General features: G+C 45.2%; 4 protein-coding genes across 4 annotated transcripts; 2 read left to right on the forward strand and 2 right to left on the reverse strand.

Moving 5' to 3' along the window:
• Positions 1 to 1,405: 1,405 nt before the first annotated feature.
• Positions 1,406 to 3,221, forward strand: PtA15_8A536 (uncharacterized protein; the record flags this gene model as incomplete). Its single annotated transcript, XM_053171976.1, has 7 exons — positions 1,406 to 1,853; positions 1,928 to 1,973; positions 2,084 to 2,441; positions 2,578 to 2,818; positions 2,889 to 2,985; positions 3,056 to 3,134; positions 3,201 to 3,221. 7 exons carry the CDS (start codon positions 1,406 to 1,408, stop codon positions 3,219 to 3,221), a joined length of 1,290 nt encoding a protein of 429 aa, XP_053023186.1.
• A 407-nt stretch (positions 3,222 to 3,628) lies between these two features.
• On the reverse strand, positions 3,629 to 5,059 carry PtA15_8A537 (uncharacterized protein; the record flags this gene model as incomplete). The annotated part of the gene is made up of 4 exons (XM_053171977.1): positions 3,629 to 3,652; positions 3,770 to 4,258; positions 4,373 to 4,839; positions 4,915 to 5,059. 4 exons carry the CDS (start codon positions 5,057 to 5,059, stop codon positions 3,629 to 3,631), a joined length of 1,125 nt encoding a protein of 374 aa, XP_053023187.1.
• Positions 5,060 to 5,124: 65 nt separating this feature from the next.
• On the forward strand, positions 5,125 to 6,631 carry PtA15_8A538 (uncharacterized protein; the record flags this gene model as incomplete). Its single annotated transcript, XM_053171978.1, has 5 exons — positions 5,125 to 5,341; positions 5,418 to 5,611; positions 5,761 to 5,918; positions 6,018 to 6,492; positions 6,590 to 6,631. The coding sequence occupies 5 exons, from the start codon at positions 5,125 to 5,127 to the stop codon at positions 6,629 to 6,631; spliced, it is 1,086 nt and encodes a 361-aa protein (XP_053023188.1).
• A 643-nt stretch (positions 6,632 to 7,274) lies between these two features.
• On the reverse strand, positions 7,275 to 8,740 carry PtA15_8A539 (uncharacterized protein; the record flags this gene model as incomplete). Its single annotated transcript, XM_053171979.1, has 7 exons — positions 7,275 to 7,330; positions 7,491 to 7,582; positions 7,647 to 7,749; positions 7,891 to 8,005; positions 8,372 to 8,472; positions 8,570 to 8,618; positions 8,720 to 8,740. The coding sequence occupies 7 exons, from the start codon at positions 8,738 to 8,740 to the stop codon at positions 7,275 to 7,277; spliced, it is 537 nt and encodes a 178-aa protein (XP_053023189.1).
• Between the last annotated feature and the right edge of the window lie 7,489 nt (positions 8,741 to 16,229).

The following is a 16,229-nucleotide window of genomic DNA, read 5'->3' on the forward strand; positions in this document are numbered from 1 at the left end:
GATGGGGCAGGAATTACGTAATCAGCGCAGAGGCTATCGTTTCATGTCATGATCGGACTCAGAGCGATGAAAGGGAAACAGCATGGATATAGACTTGTGACTGGGGAAATCCTACAAGCAAATCCGAGTTAGTATATCGGCTAGTATATCCGCCTTTCACTGTGAGGGGCGCGGAGGAGACGGGTTCGATTCCCGTACTCGGAAACCACTTTTTCACTCGCCAGGCATTTCCGCCTGTTTTCTTGCACCTCAACAGCTCTATACTCTTCATCTTTTGTCATCTTCCCACTGAGAAAATGCCAAAGGCAGGCTATCTCGTTTTTTTTCTCGATCGCTTATTCCCCAGTGACGCAAATGCCTATCAAGTCCGGCTCTCGAGGGAGCGCGTGAATAGGACCAGGCACCTGAGGTAGCTTTCCTCTCAAGAAGCTTTTGATCTTGCTATGTTTTCAGTGTTGTTTCGAAATAAGTTGAATAATAAGATTTGAATGATCAGATTGCATTGGAATTCTCGGCATTTTTTCGTTTGATTATACAAAATTAAAAGGAGTTTTATACATAAGTTTCAAACACATTTGGATTGACTGACAATCGTGACATTATGATTCACCAACATGATTGTTATCAAGTGGGAATCCACAATGACCATTTGAATGGTGCAGATTTTTCATCATTCAACACCTAAATAGCGAAGACGATGTCTAAAGATCAGCTGTAGACCCCGGATGATTATGTATCTTGGGGAGTAAGTTTGTGAGCCCGAGCCAGCAGAAGCTGAGTGACTTTACCTGAACAGTCACATCTAACAGCCGGCGACAACGTTTAAAATCCTAAAATGCCGTCGAGCACAAAATATCCAAAATTAAATGATACACAGAGCGCCTGAAAATACGGAGACAACGGAGAAGTAATGAAAAAACCTAGCTCGGTGATTGGCAGTCAAGACGTGCATGAGTCTAGAAGAGAAGGAAAAAAACTCACGTCAAAGAGACAGAAAAAAAGTATCCACAATGAGAACAGACAGAAAATTATCCCAGAAAAGATGGTTGACGAAAAAGAGTCCCACTGAAGGAGGCTGCATCCGTTCGCTGTAACACAATATTAAAAATCTCCTAGAATCCTTGAGCCGGTTACTTTTCTTCACGCAAGTCATTTACGCTTTGTTCGCCCGAAGTTGCTTCATTTTTACATTATCGAAAAAGAATAATGGCAATGAGGACAGGAGGTTGTATCTGCACGGATTTCCTCGAAGGTTCTGAATCCTGTGGAGGCAAGACTTGGCCATCAAGGCTATTAATAAGTCCACTGGGTTGATGATGTCCGTTTAGATTTCTCCACTTCGGTTCCCCTGTCGTCGTATAGGTTGAGTCACTCGATCAGCTTCTCGTTGAAAATGCCCCTGATGATGGGTTCTGTCACTTCGTCTGATTTGTTGAATCTCATGAGAACAATCTCGCCGATTTTAAACCCCTTCACCTTCCTTTCGAATGCTATCAGTGCTTTAGACTTAGCGTTGACTGCACCACATTACTGGAAGTTGGTTGTGGTCAACTTGGTGATCCATATGCTTCTGGCACTTCAAGCCGCCATCGCCCTGACTTGGAAATTACTTCGCAAACACGATGGCGAGAGAGCAAAATGCTGGTTTTGGCGACAGCGGCACGTCTTCGCCACTCAACGACGTCCATACTATGAACCGAACGGCAACCAGTTGTTACAATTATGTCAGCTTGTAGGGTGCATTTGTTTAGAGATTTATTATGCCTTCCTGTACCGTGTCACCAAAACTTCTGCCATCTCTTATTCAAACTACGGTACCGCCGCCTTTTGGTTCACGCTGAGTCACTTACCGGGTAGGTACCTAGCTTTCAGCCATGCCAAGCTCACGATTCTGATTTACTGAGATACTTTTGATTCATGTCGACAGGGATCATGGGCTTCTGGTTTGCCTCTTGGAGTGCCCTCTATCTAGTGTGAGTAAAATGACTTATTTTTTGCGCTCGATCCAAAGGAGCAAAGCACCTCCATATATCAATCAAAATCTTGCAAGGTCTCCTGAGGTTTCTGACGGTTGTGAAAATAGTTTACTTTGCCCTCAGAGATACGAAATCAACCCAACCAGCAAAAAGAATTCCGTTTGGGGTCCCCTCGTTATGAACTGGCTCTGCATCGGGCTACCAATTTTACTGGTTTTATTCTTCTGCGTCCTGGGAGTAGTTCTAATAATGCAAACTCATAACTTATCAGCCAACCTTACAATATTGAAAAGCACACTCGCGGAGCTGGACTCCATGTGGACGCCAGTTCAACAACTCGAGCCAAGAACTATCGAACTGTTGTCTAAGCCTCTTGAAAATTTATTTCAAACAACACGACACCTCATTCAATGTTACCAATCGATTGCGTTCAGTTGGGCCATCATGTCAATGCTCATGTTAAGTGTGCGCCCTCGTTTTTCAGAAGCCATTTCGCAATGCTATCGATATAAAGGCTCCTCGGGTGCCTTTAGTTAATCCTCTTCGGGAATTGATCTCTTGCTCTCTTCCTCCTGAAATTCTTTTCGTTCCAACAAGACAGTTTTACTGTATTACCATGGCGGCTATATGGAAAATTTTGCACAACACATTGATGGTTGCCAGTGGCAAGGCGCCGGTGATGGTAAAAATTGAAAAGGAAATCGAGAAGCAAAATGAGTCGATTGGATCAGCTATTGAGGACATTACACAAGTTAAAAGGCATGTTTCGTCAATCCCTCTACCGGATGAACCGAGGAAAGTACTCAATCCGGCGCTCGCCTCTCAGCTAAGAAGAAATTATTGTCAGCATTCTTGAGTTCATATTTGATCAAGGCACAATCGTCCTCCTGACTTGAACATTTGATTTTTCAGATTTCTTGAGTGTTAGTTGTACACTCATGGCAACGTCTTTGGCTTGCAACATATTCTTTGGTTTACTATTGGGGGTAAAAGTTAAAAGTGGTATCGAGTAAGTTCGAGTCACATGAGCGCATTCACTGGGATGTCCAATCAAGTGACGAGGTGTCATCTGGGAACAGCATACAGGCGGGAAACACCACGTTCGCACTCTGTACCTCTGGCAGTTTATTGAGCTCAATGTCCCTCCTTCTACAAAGTGTGAGTCGATCTCCTTACAGAAATGCCTATCGCCTCGGATTGTTAACCGTGATTCGTCTGCTGCAGGTGGCTTGCATGATTTCATAACAACTCCCGCCCAACACGACACGTGTATGTACATAGTTGCCATTTATCTCTCTTAACTTGGTCCACACGTTTAAATAAAAAAGACAAAAGTACCTTTCGATTCCATTTTGTACATACACAGTCGAAATATGAGTTAGTTTGTTCAATTTTGATAGGTCGTGAGATAGAGAACGGCGGAGAATTGATGAGGGTAAAGGAAAGAAATCAAGCTACGGCCATTCACTTCACCTCGTAAAATAGCATAGATCAGTGTCCTCCAGCTGGCCCTAATCTGGTATACCTATGGTGAATATTGATAATCCATTACAAATATATATAAATAATGCGATGTCAAGAAGTTTATTGATACAAACTGAACGACCCCCCCCCCCCCCCCAAAAAAAAAGTCAAATGACTTCCTGAATGTACTATAGTCTGTCTTGATGTAAAGGCTTGAAGAAATGAAATGAAAGGAGTGGACAAGAAGCGCGTATCAGAATCCAGGAGAGGCATTTAATTCAGAAGAGGGGCAAGATGATAAGAGAGGGGCATGGATGTGTCAGACTTACAGTATCCGGAGCAGGAGTTTTTCCTTTGCCCGAGACTACATTCAAGACTTCAACAAGACCTTCATCTTTCTCGACCTCGAATGAACCCTTGTCAGCCAACTCAGCCAGAAAGTCATCGGTTTTGGCCTTGACAAGTTGGTTGATAGCCCTGGAGTGTTTTGCCATTTGATTGATGGGCAAGTTGACGTCCTGTTCTTCACTCGATTCATCGCCGGTCATTGGGTTGTTAGAGTGGTCGACTGGAGGCTCGAAATTGACCGCCTGTTGGAGTTCGTGGCGGGTTCGGTCAAGCTTGAGAAGCTCTTGATAGCGCTCCAAGAGGGTCGAGGATTGACTCGACAGGTCTACCGGTTTGTTGGTCTCTGGATCATATATCGTCGTCGTCTCTGAGCTGATTTGGTTCAATTGACTCGAGACTGATTTGAGTCCGGCTAGCTTCCTATCGAGCACACTCGAAACAGCCAATAGCGAATGGTAATCGTCTTTCGACTGATACAAGTATCCCAATCAAGCTTTAGCTACCGAACTCATTAGAAGCCTTCCTTAGGAAAGATTGACAAAGAAGGGAAGGTTTGAATTGATTAGTTCTTTTTTTAACTCAACTTGATTATAATTCGATTTGAATTTCTCGAGTTTACTCCAACGTTCTTCCTCTTCATTCTTAAGTTTTTCCCAATCGGGCGTGATTGCTTGAGCGGTCGAAGTGGGGTGTCCATCCGCCGGAGGAGATTGAGGTTGATTATAAAACTGATCCCATAAGTTCATATGCTTGAATCTGAAGTGCTTCATCATTTCTTCGCGCATGCTTGGAAAATTGAAGACATTTCGATGTAGCCAAATTTCCAGCAAATCAAACTGATTATCGATCGATGAACACAATAGAGTTTCGAGTTGGTTTAATGATTTGGCTATGTCATCCTTGCTGGGGTATCCAGTGCTGGATGCTGGCGGTGGTTGGGTTCCGTTGGATTGACCTTCGGCCGTACCTGGGAAGTATGATTCGATGACCGCTTTCTCTACTTCTACTACTGTATCATAAATAGCTTCGTTGATTATATTGAAGATATGGCCTGTATTTTCGTTGGTAGGCAAGAAAGAAACTTAGTGAGTTTGTTTCTTCCTTGAGCTGAGATATATTGACTTGCCAGTGAATACCTTGGGTGCGAATCCGAAGTGCTCGGTGAGTAGATCATCGATCGCGTACTGCTCGCCGAGGGGTGGGAGTTTGTCCAGCCGGTCATCTTGGGAGAAGGTGGTGATGGTGTCGTTGATGCTGTTTGTTGCTGCCATCTGCTGTTTATTTGGCAGGAGATGTTTGGCTGGCGGCGACCGACGCGTCCACGCAAGCTGGGTAGATGCGCAGTCGGCGGCGCGCTCCGAACAGGCAGGGTTCACAGAGTGCTGATCCGGGACACGGACATGACAGCTGGGCCGACTGGGCCAGCCTTGCGGCGGCCTACGCCCAAACAAACACAAAAGCTCCCAACAGGCCTTCAGTCGATCGCCCCGAAACAGAAAAAGACGCAAGCTCAAGGAGAACGATAATCCGAAGATATCATCCAGGCGTCATGGGTGAGCCAGCACCTCTAACTCAGCTTCGAGCGCATGGGGACTAATAAGCATCCAAACCTATTCCTTGGTGATCCAGTACTGCTGTTGACCATAGGCGATCTACATATTCCGATCAGAACGCATGACCTGCCCAACAAATTCAAGAAACTGCTCGTCCCTGGAAAAATTGGCCAAATCGTTTGCACGGGCAACGTCTGTGACCGCGAGACTTGGGAATATCTTAGGTCGATTTCTAATGACGTCAGGGGTGTTCGGGGCGATTTTGACGAGGTAAAAATTCATCCGTCCTCATCTCACTTCACTTGATTACACTTGGCCAAGTGTTCTTTCGATCTCATAACTCACACCATTCTGCTTCTCATCTTCTCTCTCCTCGTTTTCATGATCGAATCGAATACCAATGCATTTGCTCAAGATAGACACCCAATCTTCCACCCTCTTTAACCCTCCAACATGGCTCCCTAAAGATAGGAGTCATTCATGGCCACCAAATCGTCCCGCTTGGAGATACGGAATCACTAGCAGCTGCAGCTCGTAAACTGAATGTTGACGTCTTGGTCACCGGTGCAACTCATCGGTAAGTCATCAGGAGATCAACCGACCTCATACTCGTTATATATATAAAGCGGAACTCATACTGCGGTTGATGAAAACTACTGTCTTCATTTGATGACAGATTTGAAGCATTCGAATTCGAATCGAAATTTTTCATCAACCCAGGTAGTGCTACCGGAGCATTCACGCCAACTTGGCCGATTTCTCCACCACATAAAAGTTCATCAACAAACTCCTCCTCATTAAAGTCGCCTCAACATTCAACAAGCACTCCGATCAACCCAAGCAAAAGCCCTAATGGTTCAACAACCTCCCCAACTCAGTCGTCTCGATCGCTCAACCAGAACAGTACAGATCAGAACAAATCGCCCGCAAATACAAACGGTCAACAGGACCATCATTCGAGTGAACTCGATGAAAGCAATCGGAACGCCCAGCTCGAGGATCAGTCCTCGCAAGACCAGAAACCAGTGGAAGATCCTGATTCGTTATATCCCCCAGGCCCGATCCCTAGCTTCGCCCTCCTTGATATTCAGGGCTCGGTGGTGGTTACATATGTTTACAGACTGGTTGATGGAGAAGTCAAAGTTGAAAAGGTCGGTCTTTCCTTCTCTTTCTGCCATCTGATTATGTTTGTGTATTAAAGTTGACTGTCGGATTTGCTTTGCTCCGCTTTTCTCCGCTTTTGGCTAGATCGAATACAGAAAGGAAATACCTATTGGTAAAGAGTCATAGATGGTGTATATAGATTTGTGTCTTTGAGTTGGTATGATGTATGATAATATAAGCATTTATATACGCATATGAATCATTTTTATATGTATTTTAAGGAAAGAACGGCCTATGGATACATCCTTCCGTTCTGTAGCATCTAAGCTGTTGTCTTTGAGCCGTGAGAGTGTCAATCTGGTGCGTGTTCAACTAGCCTGATTGTGCGCTTTTTACAACAGGTACACAGCCTGCTACGTACCAGGTTATCTTTATGAAGGGAAAAGCCTTGGGGGGACCGTTGTCACAGGTCCAGGACTAAGTCTCAAAGTTCAGTCGGATTTGGTATGGAATCCACCTGGATCCGGATTCATCGCAGTAACAACTTGGAAATCTGGATTGCTGATTATCTTTATTTGTATGTCGTTGAAGTTGTTTAAACATCTGTTGGTAAGACCTGGCCAAGAATTTGACTTGATGTGATTAGGCATAGCTGAAGAGAAAAAAAAAACGATGAAAACAAGGGATAATCGGCACAACAAGATAAATCAATAGGCGGGGATACGATCTAGTGCTAAGATGGTATAAGCTTGGTCTTACTAAGCGGATGATATGTTCATGATTCAGGTTGGATAAACTGGGCAAGTTCGATCTTCGTTGACGCTTCTCGTCACTCTTCAATCACTGTTTCGCCTGTCAATTGTTTTTTGCGAGGTTGGCTTTTTCCTAAGTGGAATCAACAAATTTGTAATCGTCGACTACATCAGTGACACGCCTTTCTCATTTTCGTTGCACGAGAGAAATTGGTTGTGTTGCCAAGTTATGGGGGAAAAAAGAACTAAAATTGCTATGGGAGAGGAGAAAAGAGAATTGTTTGCTACTCAACTTCTTTTGGTGGCTTTCTTTTCCGCGTCAGGTTCCTGGTGATCATTTTCATCTTGATTTTCCGAGTTAGTTTGGGCGCTAGGCTTTTGCTTCCTATCAAAAATCCACAGAAAATGAGGACCGGCTGTGTTTAAGTTCATAGAAAACACGGACGAACTTGGGCGCTCTCTTGCGTTTTTTGACCTCTTTTTTACCCTCTTCTTCTGCAGGATTCTCAGCCTTTTCTGGGACTGCTGTGGGCGGAAGATCGTTCGAGTCGACTACAACGTTTGAGTCGACGTGGTTGACCGATCCGTAATTAATTAAATTTACATCCAAATGATAATGGAGTCAAATCGAGTCAAGATCTAAATATGTATGTGGAAGACATAAGAGGATAGCTACGAAATTGATGGACTTGCCGTGACCGTCTTGAAAAGCTTTCTTGATCTTCTCTTGATCAGTTGGTTGAAGGTCCTCGAAACCATCCAGCTCTTCGATCTTGTCTTCTAACTCGTTCGAGACGTTTTTCAAAACCTGCGACGCCAGTGGAAATTCAGGTAAAAACCGTGGTCAACAGTCGTGATGAAAGGTTACAGCGATACGTAAAGGGATCCAGTTTTGGTTTGAAGAACTCACCGATGAAGTCAAGCAGCCCCAATGAGCTACGAAATTGATGGACTTGCCGTGACCGTCTTGAAAAGCTTTCTTGATCTTCTCTTGATCAGTTGGTTGAAGGTCCTCGAAACCATCCAGCTCTTCGATCTTGTCTTCTAACTCGTTCGAGACGTTTTTCAAAACCTGCGACGCCAGTGGAAATTCAGGTAAAAACCGTGGTCAACAGTCGTGATGAAAGGTTACAGCGATACGTAAAGGGATCCAGTTTTGGTTTGAAGAACTCACCGATGAAGTCAAGCAGCCCCAATGTCTCCATTTAAACGATCCATTCTCGTGGAGAGTCACCCAAGTGCCAAACCTCAGTTGACCTTTGGGTATCGCAGTGCCTATACAGAAGCGACGCGCCTCGTTAAGCGTCGTCCGGAAGCGACACAAGGGAAACGCGTTCCTCTGGCACTACGCTTCATCAAGGATGGAACATACCAAAGCACGGTTTTCTCCCATTACATTTCGCTCTGCCACTGCTGGCATACTTTTGTGTTGGCCAATAGTAAGATAACGTTAGAAAGAAGGCTGAATGATTAACTTGATATTGTAGATCATGGTCAGATGTATTGTTCGAATCTGACTCACCTCGACTCGATAGCCAGGCATGTTGGCGGCTCGGATTCGACTTTGTAGTAGGATGTGTAACAAAGACAAATTTTTGGGATTGAAAAATTGGGGGAGCGTGTTCTAGCGTGTCGGTGTGACACGCCTGGCTGTGGAGAATCCGATTTTGGAATAGAGTTTACGAGTGCATATTACGTTTATGCATATTGTGTTTTGTAAAATGCTTGGACAGATGGTCTGTTGCTGTGCACAAATCATGGCATTCCACAATCACAATAGGACGGTTCACGTAGGGCCGAAATCAGCAAGACCGAAATAAAGTTTATCCCACGGTCCCAGCCAATTTGGCTGGGAAGGCTTGCTGATTTATAAAATCAGCAAGGTTAAAAATTGCCTATGTGAACCGTGCTAATTTTTTCACATTGTGAAATAAAGATCATCACAATCATTTTCGCTGTGGCACGGACAGCAAGGAAGGCTGTTGCCACCGGGATGTGTATGGCAGAATGGGGGGAGATTAAACTGGGGCTGTGCCCACCAACCCCAGAACTATAGCATCACAAATTCACTCTTGGTGTCCAACCAATAAGCAAAATACAATAGATTATGCATGTGGAAGATCAAACAATTGACTTTAACCCTAGCTTAACTAAGCCTCTCAAACGGAGGGTCCGGGGGACCCCGCCCGGAGGGCTCTCCGTACACGGCGGGGGTACTTCCTGCCCCGCCCGTTTGTGGAACCAACGCGAGGAGGGTAATCCGTGGAGCTGACGAGGATCGGCTCGGTAACCCCTCGGTAAGCTCGTCGGTTCCACAAAACAGGATTTTTCCACGTGGAACCAATGGGCTTCACACTTTTCCCCGTCGGTTCCACGATGTGCCTTCCTGGCACGCGTGGAGACCACGTCAGCTCGTTGCTCACGTCGGTTCCACGGCATTTTTTTTTTTTTATACTTCCAGCCAAGACCACCTCAGGCTGGTCCTGAGGTTTTGAAAGTCCGACAAAACTCGATTTTGAAGAGAGGAAAAAAAAACTCAAAAAAAAAAACTTAAGAAAAAAACCTATTGCAAACCCGATCACCAGGGAAGAAAGTGTTGCACTCTCTAGAGAGTGCCAGGCCGTAATTTCTGTCTAGAAGTCTGCCAGATATGAACCATTTCCCCATGTGTAAATGAGTTGTGTGTTGGCTGTGTGTTCATACTCAACTCATACTGATCTTATCTGTATCACATCTTGTTGGATTTGGTGAATCAAAATCAAATAATGGCTTTCTCCACTTAACAGCAAGTACACACACGGATTCTCCAATGACAGGTGACCTGGCCATGAATTCAAGAAAAACTCCAATTGATTACTGGGTTACATGGCCATCAAGTGGAGAAACCCTCCATGTGATGACTGTTTTAGATGGCCATCAGGTGGGGGGTTTCTCCACTCCATGATCCTGTGTATTGGCCATGAAGTGCATACATCCTCCAATTGATGACCATTTATACCAGCATTTGAGGGGAGAAATCCTCAACTCAATGGCTGTTGTGTATGGCCATTGAGTTAAGGGATTCTCATATCAATAAATGGTGTATACCGGCCATTGATTCAAGATGGTAACCACTAGATTAAAGTTTAGTGGGCTGTGAGCCGCCAAGCTAAATGAAAATTACATTAAATTCATCCAGGAGGGCTTTTATGATTGTTAAAAACCAGTAATTACTATCAATTGTGCTGGGGAACTCCCAGATCAATACACAGTAGATTCTGGCCATCCGGCTGGGCTTTTGCGAGCTGGATGGCCAGTATATGCTGCCTTGGGAGCTTGGGAAGGCTGCCTCAATGACCAGTATGGGCTGGTCCTCGGGATAGGGCATTCATGTGATGACCAGTAGGTACTGGTCATCGGATTTGGCTTTGGGGAGGCAGTGGATTGATTTCCACACTTGTCCACCCTATCGTACGGCCAAACAATAGGGTGGACAAAATAAAGGGGTCCCCGAGTCGGGGGAGCCCTCTCGCGATGACAAGGACATACTGGTCATCGCGCTGGCCTTTCCGAGCTTGTGAGTCAGTATAAGCTGTCCACAGAGCTCAGAAAAGCCCATATGGATGGCCAGCTTGTGGTGGCCAATGAGAAGGTACCTCCCAGCGCAATGGACAAACCCCACTGTCCATCAAGTCCAGGGAAAAGTGTGATATTTTAACCATGTCCACCCCAATGTTTGCCCGAATATAAGGGTGGACATTACATAAGAAAATCAACCCTCCCCGGGGAAACAGGGAGATTCTAAGCCAATCTGTGTTTCCCCATGCGTCCATAGTTCACTTTTGAAAACCTTCAAACCCCCAGACACAATTTTTTTGACACTTTTCCTCACATATTTGTGCCACTGCGGCTGGGCCATGGCCAATGATTTTAAGTGGTCTGGATACAGAAAGCACACAGTGCAGAAGTCTTTAAATAACAGCCAGTGATAATTTAGCACCATTTTATGAGAGAAATACACACCATGTTGTTGCACCATACACATGGAAACAAAGGGACCTGTGATGAACTAATTCTACACATAAAAGAAAATTAATGGCAAATGGTGGGGGAAAAGATGTAAGATGATCAGTCTACAAGAAAAATGGTGCTACCCATATTGTGATTTGCGTGGGGATTTAAGAATTGACTCTTCAATTTGGAGTTCTCAGACCAGCTGTTGAATTATTTCTCCAGCTGGTTTCAGAAGCAAGGGAAAATTGGTGCACCTTTGATTATCCACTACTCTACCCCCTTTCCCTTGAGCAGCCTTCATGAGGATTCTACACTGCATTTTTCAGTTATTTGTAGTTAAATTTACAAAAGTGTACAATTTGTGGTCATTTACTAGGCAAGGTGCATATTCCAAAATGAACAGCTATTGACACTGAAAACTCATAAAATTATGGTTGATCACAGCTTGGTAAATATAGTAGGGAAATCTGAATCCGGTATTTTCACATTTCATATTGCTGAGAGTTCAACTGCATGTTACACAGGTTTTCTTAGCTTTGACATGTTTTAATAGTTGAAGAATAGAAATCTTATGTCAAACCGCTTTCCAGCCAATTTTATAGGGTAATTGGCATGTCAGAAATATGCCACAACAATTCATCCGCCAGTTGGCAGATCCTCTGAATTTGCTATTTCTTACAAGTATGTTCCATAATGTGATTTTATGTGGGTTTTGAATGAAACATTCTGCAAATCAGAATATTCCCTGGCACTTGGCTAAGAATTTATTTGAGCAAAATATAGGTACATTCTTTGAAAAGTTTGTGTGCAATAAATCTCACTTCTGCAATTTTAATCATGATGAAACAAACACAAAACTTAAGCAGAGAGATGTTTGTGTGTTGGCATTGAGTTACACATCATTTCACAAAGACTTGAACTACAGTTACAATTGTATTGAGAAGAAATTGAACACAGAGGTAAATTGAACATTGAACTCACATCAGACAACACAACATACAAAATTACGGCCTGGCACTCTCTAGAGAGTGCAACACTTTCCCCCCTGGTGGATCGCAAACCATTGTTTGGGGGGTTCATATCGTGTAAAGAAGCGTGATGCAGGAGTGTGAAATGGCTGTGCTGTGTAGCACTCCCCCTCACTCAGGCTCCCTGCGCTTGGTGTGAGTTCGGGTCCCACTGGCAATAATTTTTAACGGGCTCCTCCCGCTAAATTTTTCAGCCCCGCCTACGTGGCCACGTGGATTCCACGGGTACACATCTGTAAGTATCCGTGGAATCCTCGGGGCCATCACGAGGTGCCCTCGTGATGTGCTTGGTGATGCCCACGAGGGCGTGTGGACCAGATGCCGCTGGTCCGACCTCGCGCACCCCTTCACCGTGGGATCCACGTGGATTCGCGGTGGGCCCCACGTGGAGGGACTCCCCGGGTGTAGAAGCGGCTTATGCATAATGTCTGAAAGCTGGCAGACAAGGGAAGGATTTTCAACCCTAAAAACACAAAAACATAATTTAAAAATCAACAACACATGTACAGAGAAATATGAGTAGACAGTTCTCTCAGCAGTACTTATGTGCACCCTCACCCAAGTTTTTGAGGCATAAACTCCAAAACTGATTGAAGGAACCTGTTTTGAAGGTCAAAGGAATCCTGAAGGATATTCCATTGCTCTGAAGATCCAATTTTGGATTTTCTGATAATATGCACAATTGAATGTCCTATCTGCAACAATTGGGTGGCTACAGGTGTAGGATCTGCAGATATCTACAGGCTTGTGAATCCAATATCCACAAGGCATGATGGTTGTAATTCCTTGGTTTACATTACTTTGTGTTTTTGTATTTTTAAAAGATTACACGGCAGGCATGATCTGCGAACTTGCATTGGGTCAACAAGCCGGCCAGGCCTGAAAAACGACTCTCTGACTGGAAACCACAGCACACCAACCGGCAAGGTTGAGGGGTCAGTGTCATTCTGCCTATTTGACGGCCTTGGTTGGTGGCACAGCTTTGTAAGAGATGGGAGTATGGTGTGCTTACTGCCAAGGCCACCAGTCAGTTGAAGGGGTCCTTGGAACCAATAAAGTCCAGTCATCTCTGTTGCAGTCAGAGTGCCTCATTGCAGACCTCATGTCCAGCTCGGTGACTTTGGCAACCATGCCCGTTGTTAGAGTCCTCCGGTAGAATCAGTAGTGCCAAGAAATCATGTACTTAGAAGCTAAACCTAACCGGTGCTTAGTCATCACCAACCGGTTAGGTTTAGACTACATAACCTGGTCGGACCCACGCCCGGCTCCAGTCTCTTTTGCTCACCAAGATTTGGAGCCGGATTCATCAGTCCCAAGACTGACCGCGACGGGACTGTTCCACCCAGTTCCCATTTGCCTGAGGCATCTTATACCCGTGAGTGTAGCAGATGTGACGTCATCTGTTTTAGAATATATAAAATATAAAGTCCTTCGCCTCTCCTCCCTCCCTGTCCCTCTTGGTCTCCCATCAATGATCTCGCCTCCAAACTCTGGCCTCCATCTGATCCCCCTCTCATACCCTCGCCTTTCCCTCCATCTCATCTCGCTCTCATCCTCTCCCCTCAATTGTGCCTTGCTCTAATCCCCTCCCCCTCCACCTCATACATTCTTTATTATCGATCACTTCTTGATTGTTCTTGCTCCCCTCCCAAGCCTGATAAGGGCTTTGTTGCAATGAACTAGGCCAGGAGGGACAGTACGCGGAAAGGATGAGTTCATTGCACAATGAGAGAAGAAAAGAGAAAGAAAGGAAAGAGAGAAACAGAGAGACTAACCTAGGCCAGGAGGGACAGTACGCGGAAAGGATGAAGAAGGAAGTTTCTGCGCCTGGCCCGCTGACCTAGTCCACATACAAGATAGAGTGTCACAGACTGTGACATGAGAAAGAAAAGATGACAGGGTGGAAAGCATACTGAAAAACAAAGAAAACAAAGGAAACACATGTGACACCTCAACAGGCTTTCAATCCTTGTTTCAAGGCTGAACAACTTGTATATTGAGTCCAGCTCATCTGTTCTGTCCCATCAGACAATCTCCATTTGTTTCTCTATTGACTATCTACCATTGATTTGATCCTCAAATAGCTTGTATTTAAATAAATAAGTCCCCAGCTAAAAATAATGAAAAGCCTCAGCCAAGTAAGCAATTGTAAGCAATCAAGAGTGTGTCTCATCAGCCGTTCAAAAGCCTTTGAGTAACGGACTACACCCTGGCTCTGTATCTTGAGAGGTTTGCACAATGGGCGAGGCTTGGTCAAACCACTGGATTGCCTACCGTGTGCCTGTGTACCACTCCCATGACCGCACAATGTTGGTCATCTGACAGAGTTATAGGTTACTGTTGGCTGTCTAGATAGTGTCAGAGCACCCAATGTGATGTCCAAACCAGTCAATGTTCCGCTGGATGGCCAGCAGTTGGACCGTAATGACACTAGGTGATAAGCTGTCTGCATGCTGGGTTGTTTGCGGAAAACATGCGCCCCGTACTCACATTGTCATCCCCCGCGGGGTCAAACTCAAGCGCAAGGACAGCAAAACTGCCGTACTTTGGGCGTCAAACAGCGCCGGCCGTGTAGTATAAGGAAAACGGTTGGGATTGAGGAGATGAGACCAGCACCATTTGAAAGCTGAGGTTCTGAAGTATATTTTGGCTCTGGGATAGGTCCACAGGAGCTGAGGGGGATGCTGGGTGATGCTAATTGTTTTTCCTCCAGCCATTCATGATTTCTTTCTCAGCCAAATTTTTGACTTTGTGCACAAGTCCCTCCCTGCGGGAGGGGCCGCTTTGCGGCCAGCCACAGCGAGCCTCCCACCAGGGAGGACTTGTGTCAAGTTAGACTTTAACTAGTCCCTCTGATAACCCAAGTCCAATGGAGGACTTCCCGTCAATCTGCAGCCCCCTGCAGAGTCAGATCTGCAGCCAGAAAACCTTAATTTTTGCGGGTAAATGCTGTCCCAAGGGCTGCAGATCTGGATCTGCAGGGTCTGTAGATCTCCACGGGAAGTCCTCCATTTATTGCTTCAGAGCATCTCAGACTCCATTGCAGTTGGTATTCTTGCATCCCTAGCAAGCAAATATGCCAACTCAAACCCAAATGTATTGATTTTGAATATCCCATGTCTGTCCACCAAACTTTGCATTTTTTTTGTGTGATTTGACCAAAGGAGCCCACACAGCAGCTGCGGGGCGCCGTCAAAAACACCTCACACTGCAGAGGGACAGACAGTAATAGGCCGACGATGAGGTTGATTAGAAGACTGGATGCTGCAAAGCTGTGTTGCTGCTGAAGTCTGACCTGATTGAAAGAAGGTTTGACTCCGCTAAGAGGTCCGGGGGAGAGGGGGGGGGGAGGCGCGGATTACTGTGACACAGATCCAAAGATCAGATTTGAATTGGCCAAACACAATCAAATGCAAGCGTGAGCACCGTGGCTGGAGAGGACCTTCCCTTGGACTTCAAGCTTGGAGGATAAAATTGTCAAGTAGTGAAAACAAAAAATAAGTGAAATGGGAAAACAGATTGCGGATCAAAGGTTGGGGAAAAACAGTATTTCTTTGCTGGTAATCAATCAAGGTAATAGTTGGATGACTTCCCGATGAGTCTGGGAGCCTCCCAGATCTCAATTGACACATCCAAACTCTTCATTTTCAGTAAAACAGAAAATATTTTCCTAAGCCTATAGTTCATTGCTTTCATGTGCGCTGTTTGGGTTTTTGGTAGGTGTCTTAATTTAGGATTTAGAGGGGCATCCAGAGCTCTCTAAATGCCAACGGGAAGTCATCCATTTGTCGGTAGATTTGAGCTTCTTCATATATTCTGTTGTGACGTAGGTCACGTGTGTTACTCGGCTGCGGCTCAGCCAGCCGCATCCTCCGGACCTCTCCGGGCCACACCTAGAATACTCGTGTGGGTTATGAGCCCGTAAAGGTGCCCTTGCCCGGAATACCAGACAGCAAAATAACCGCGGCCAGCTACCCGGAAGTCTGCTGTAAGCATCCACAAGGAGACTGA

This window comes from Puccinia triticina, chromosome 8A (genome assembly GCF_026914185.1).
Source record: "Puccinia triticina chromosome 8A, complete sequence".
Lineage (NCBI taxonomy): Eukaryota > Fungi > Basidiomycota > Pucciniomycetes > Pucciniales > Pucciniaceae > Puccinia > Puccinia triticina.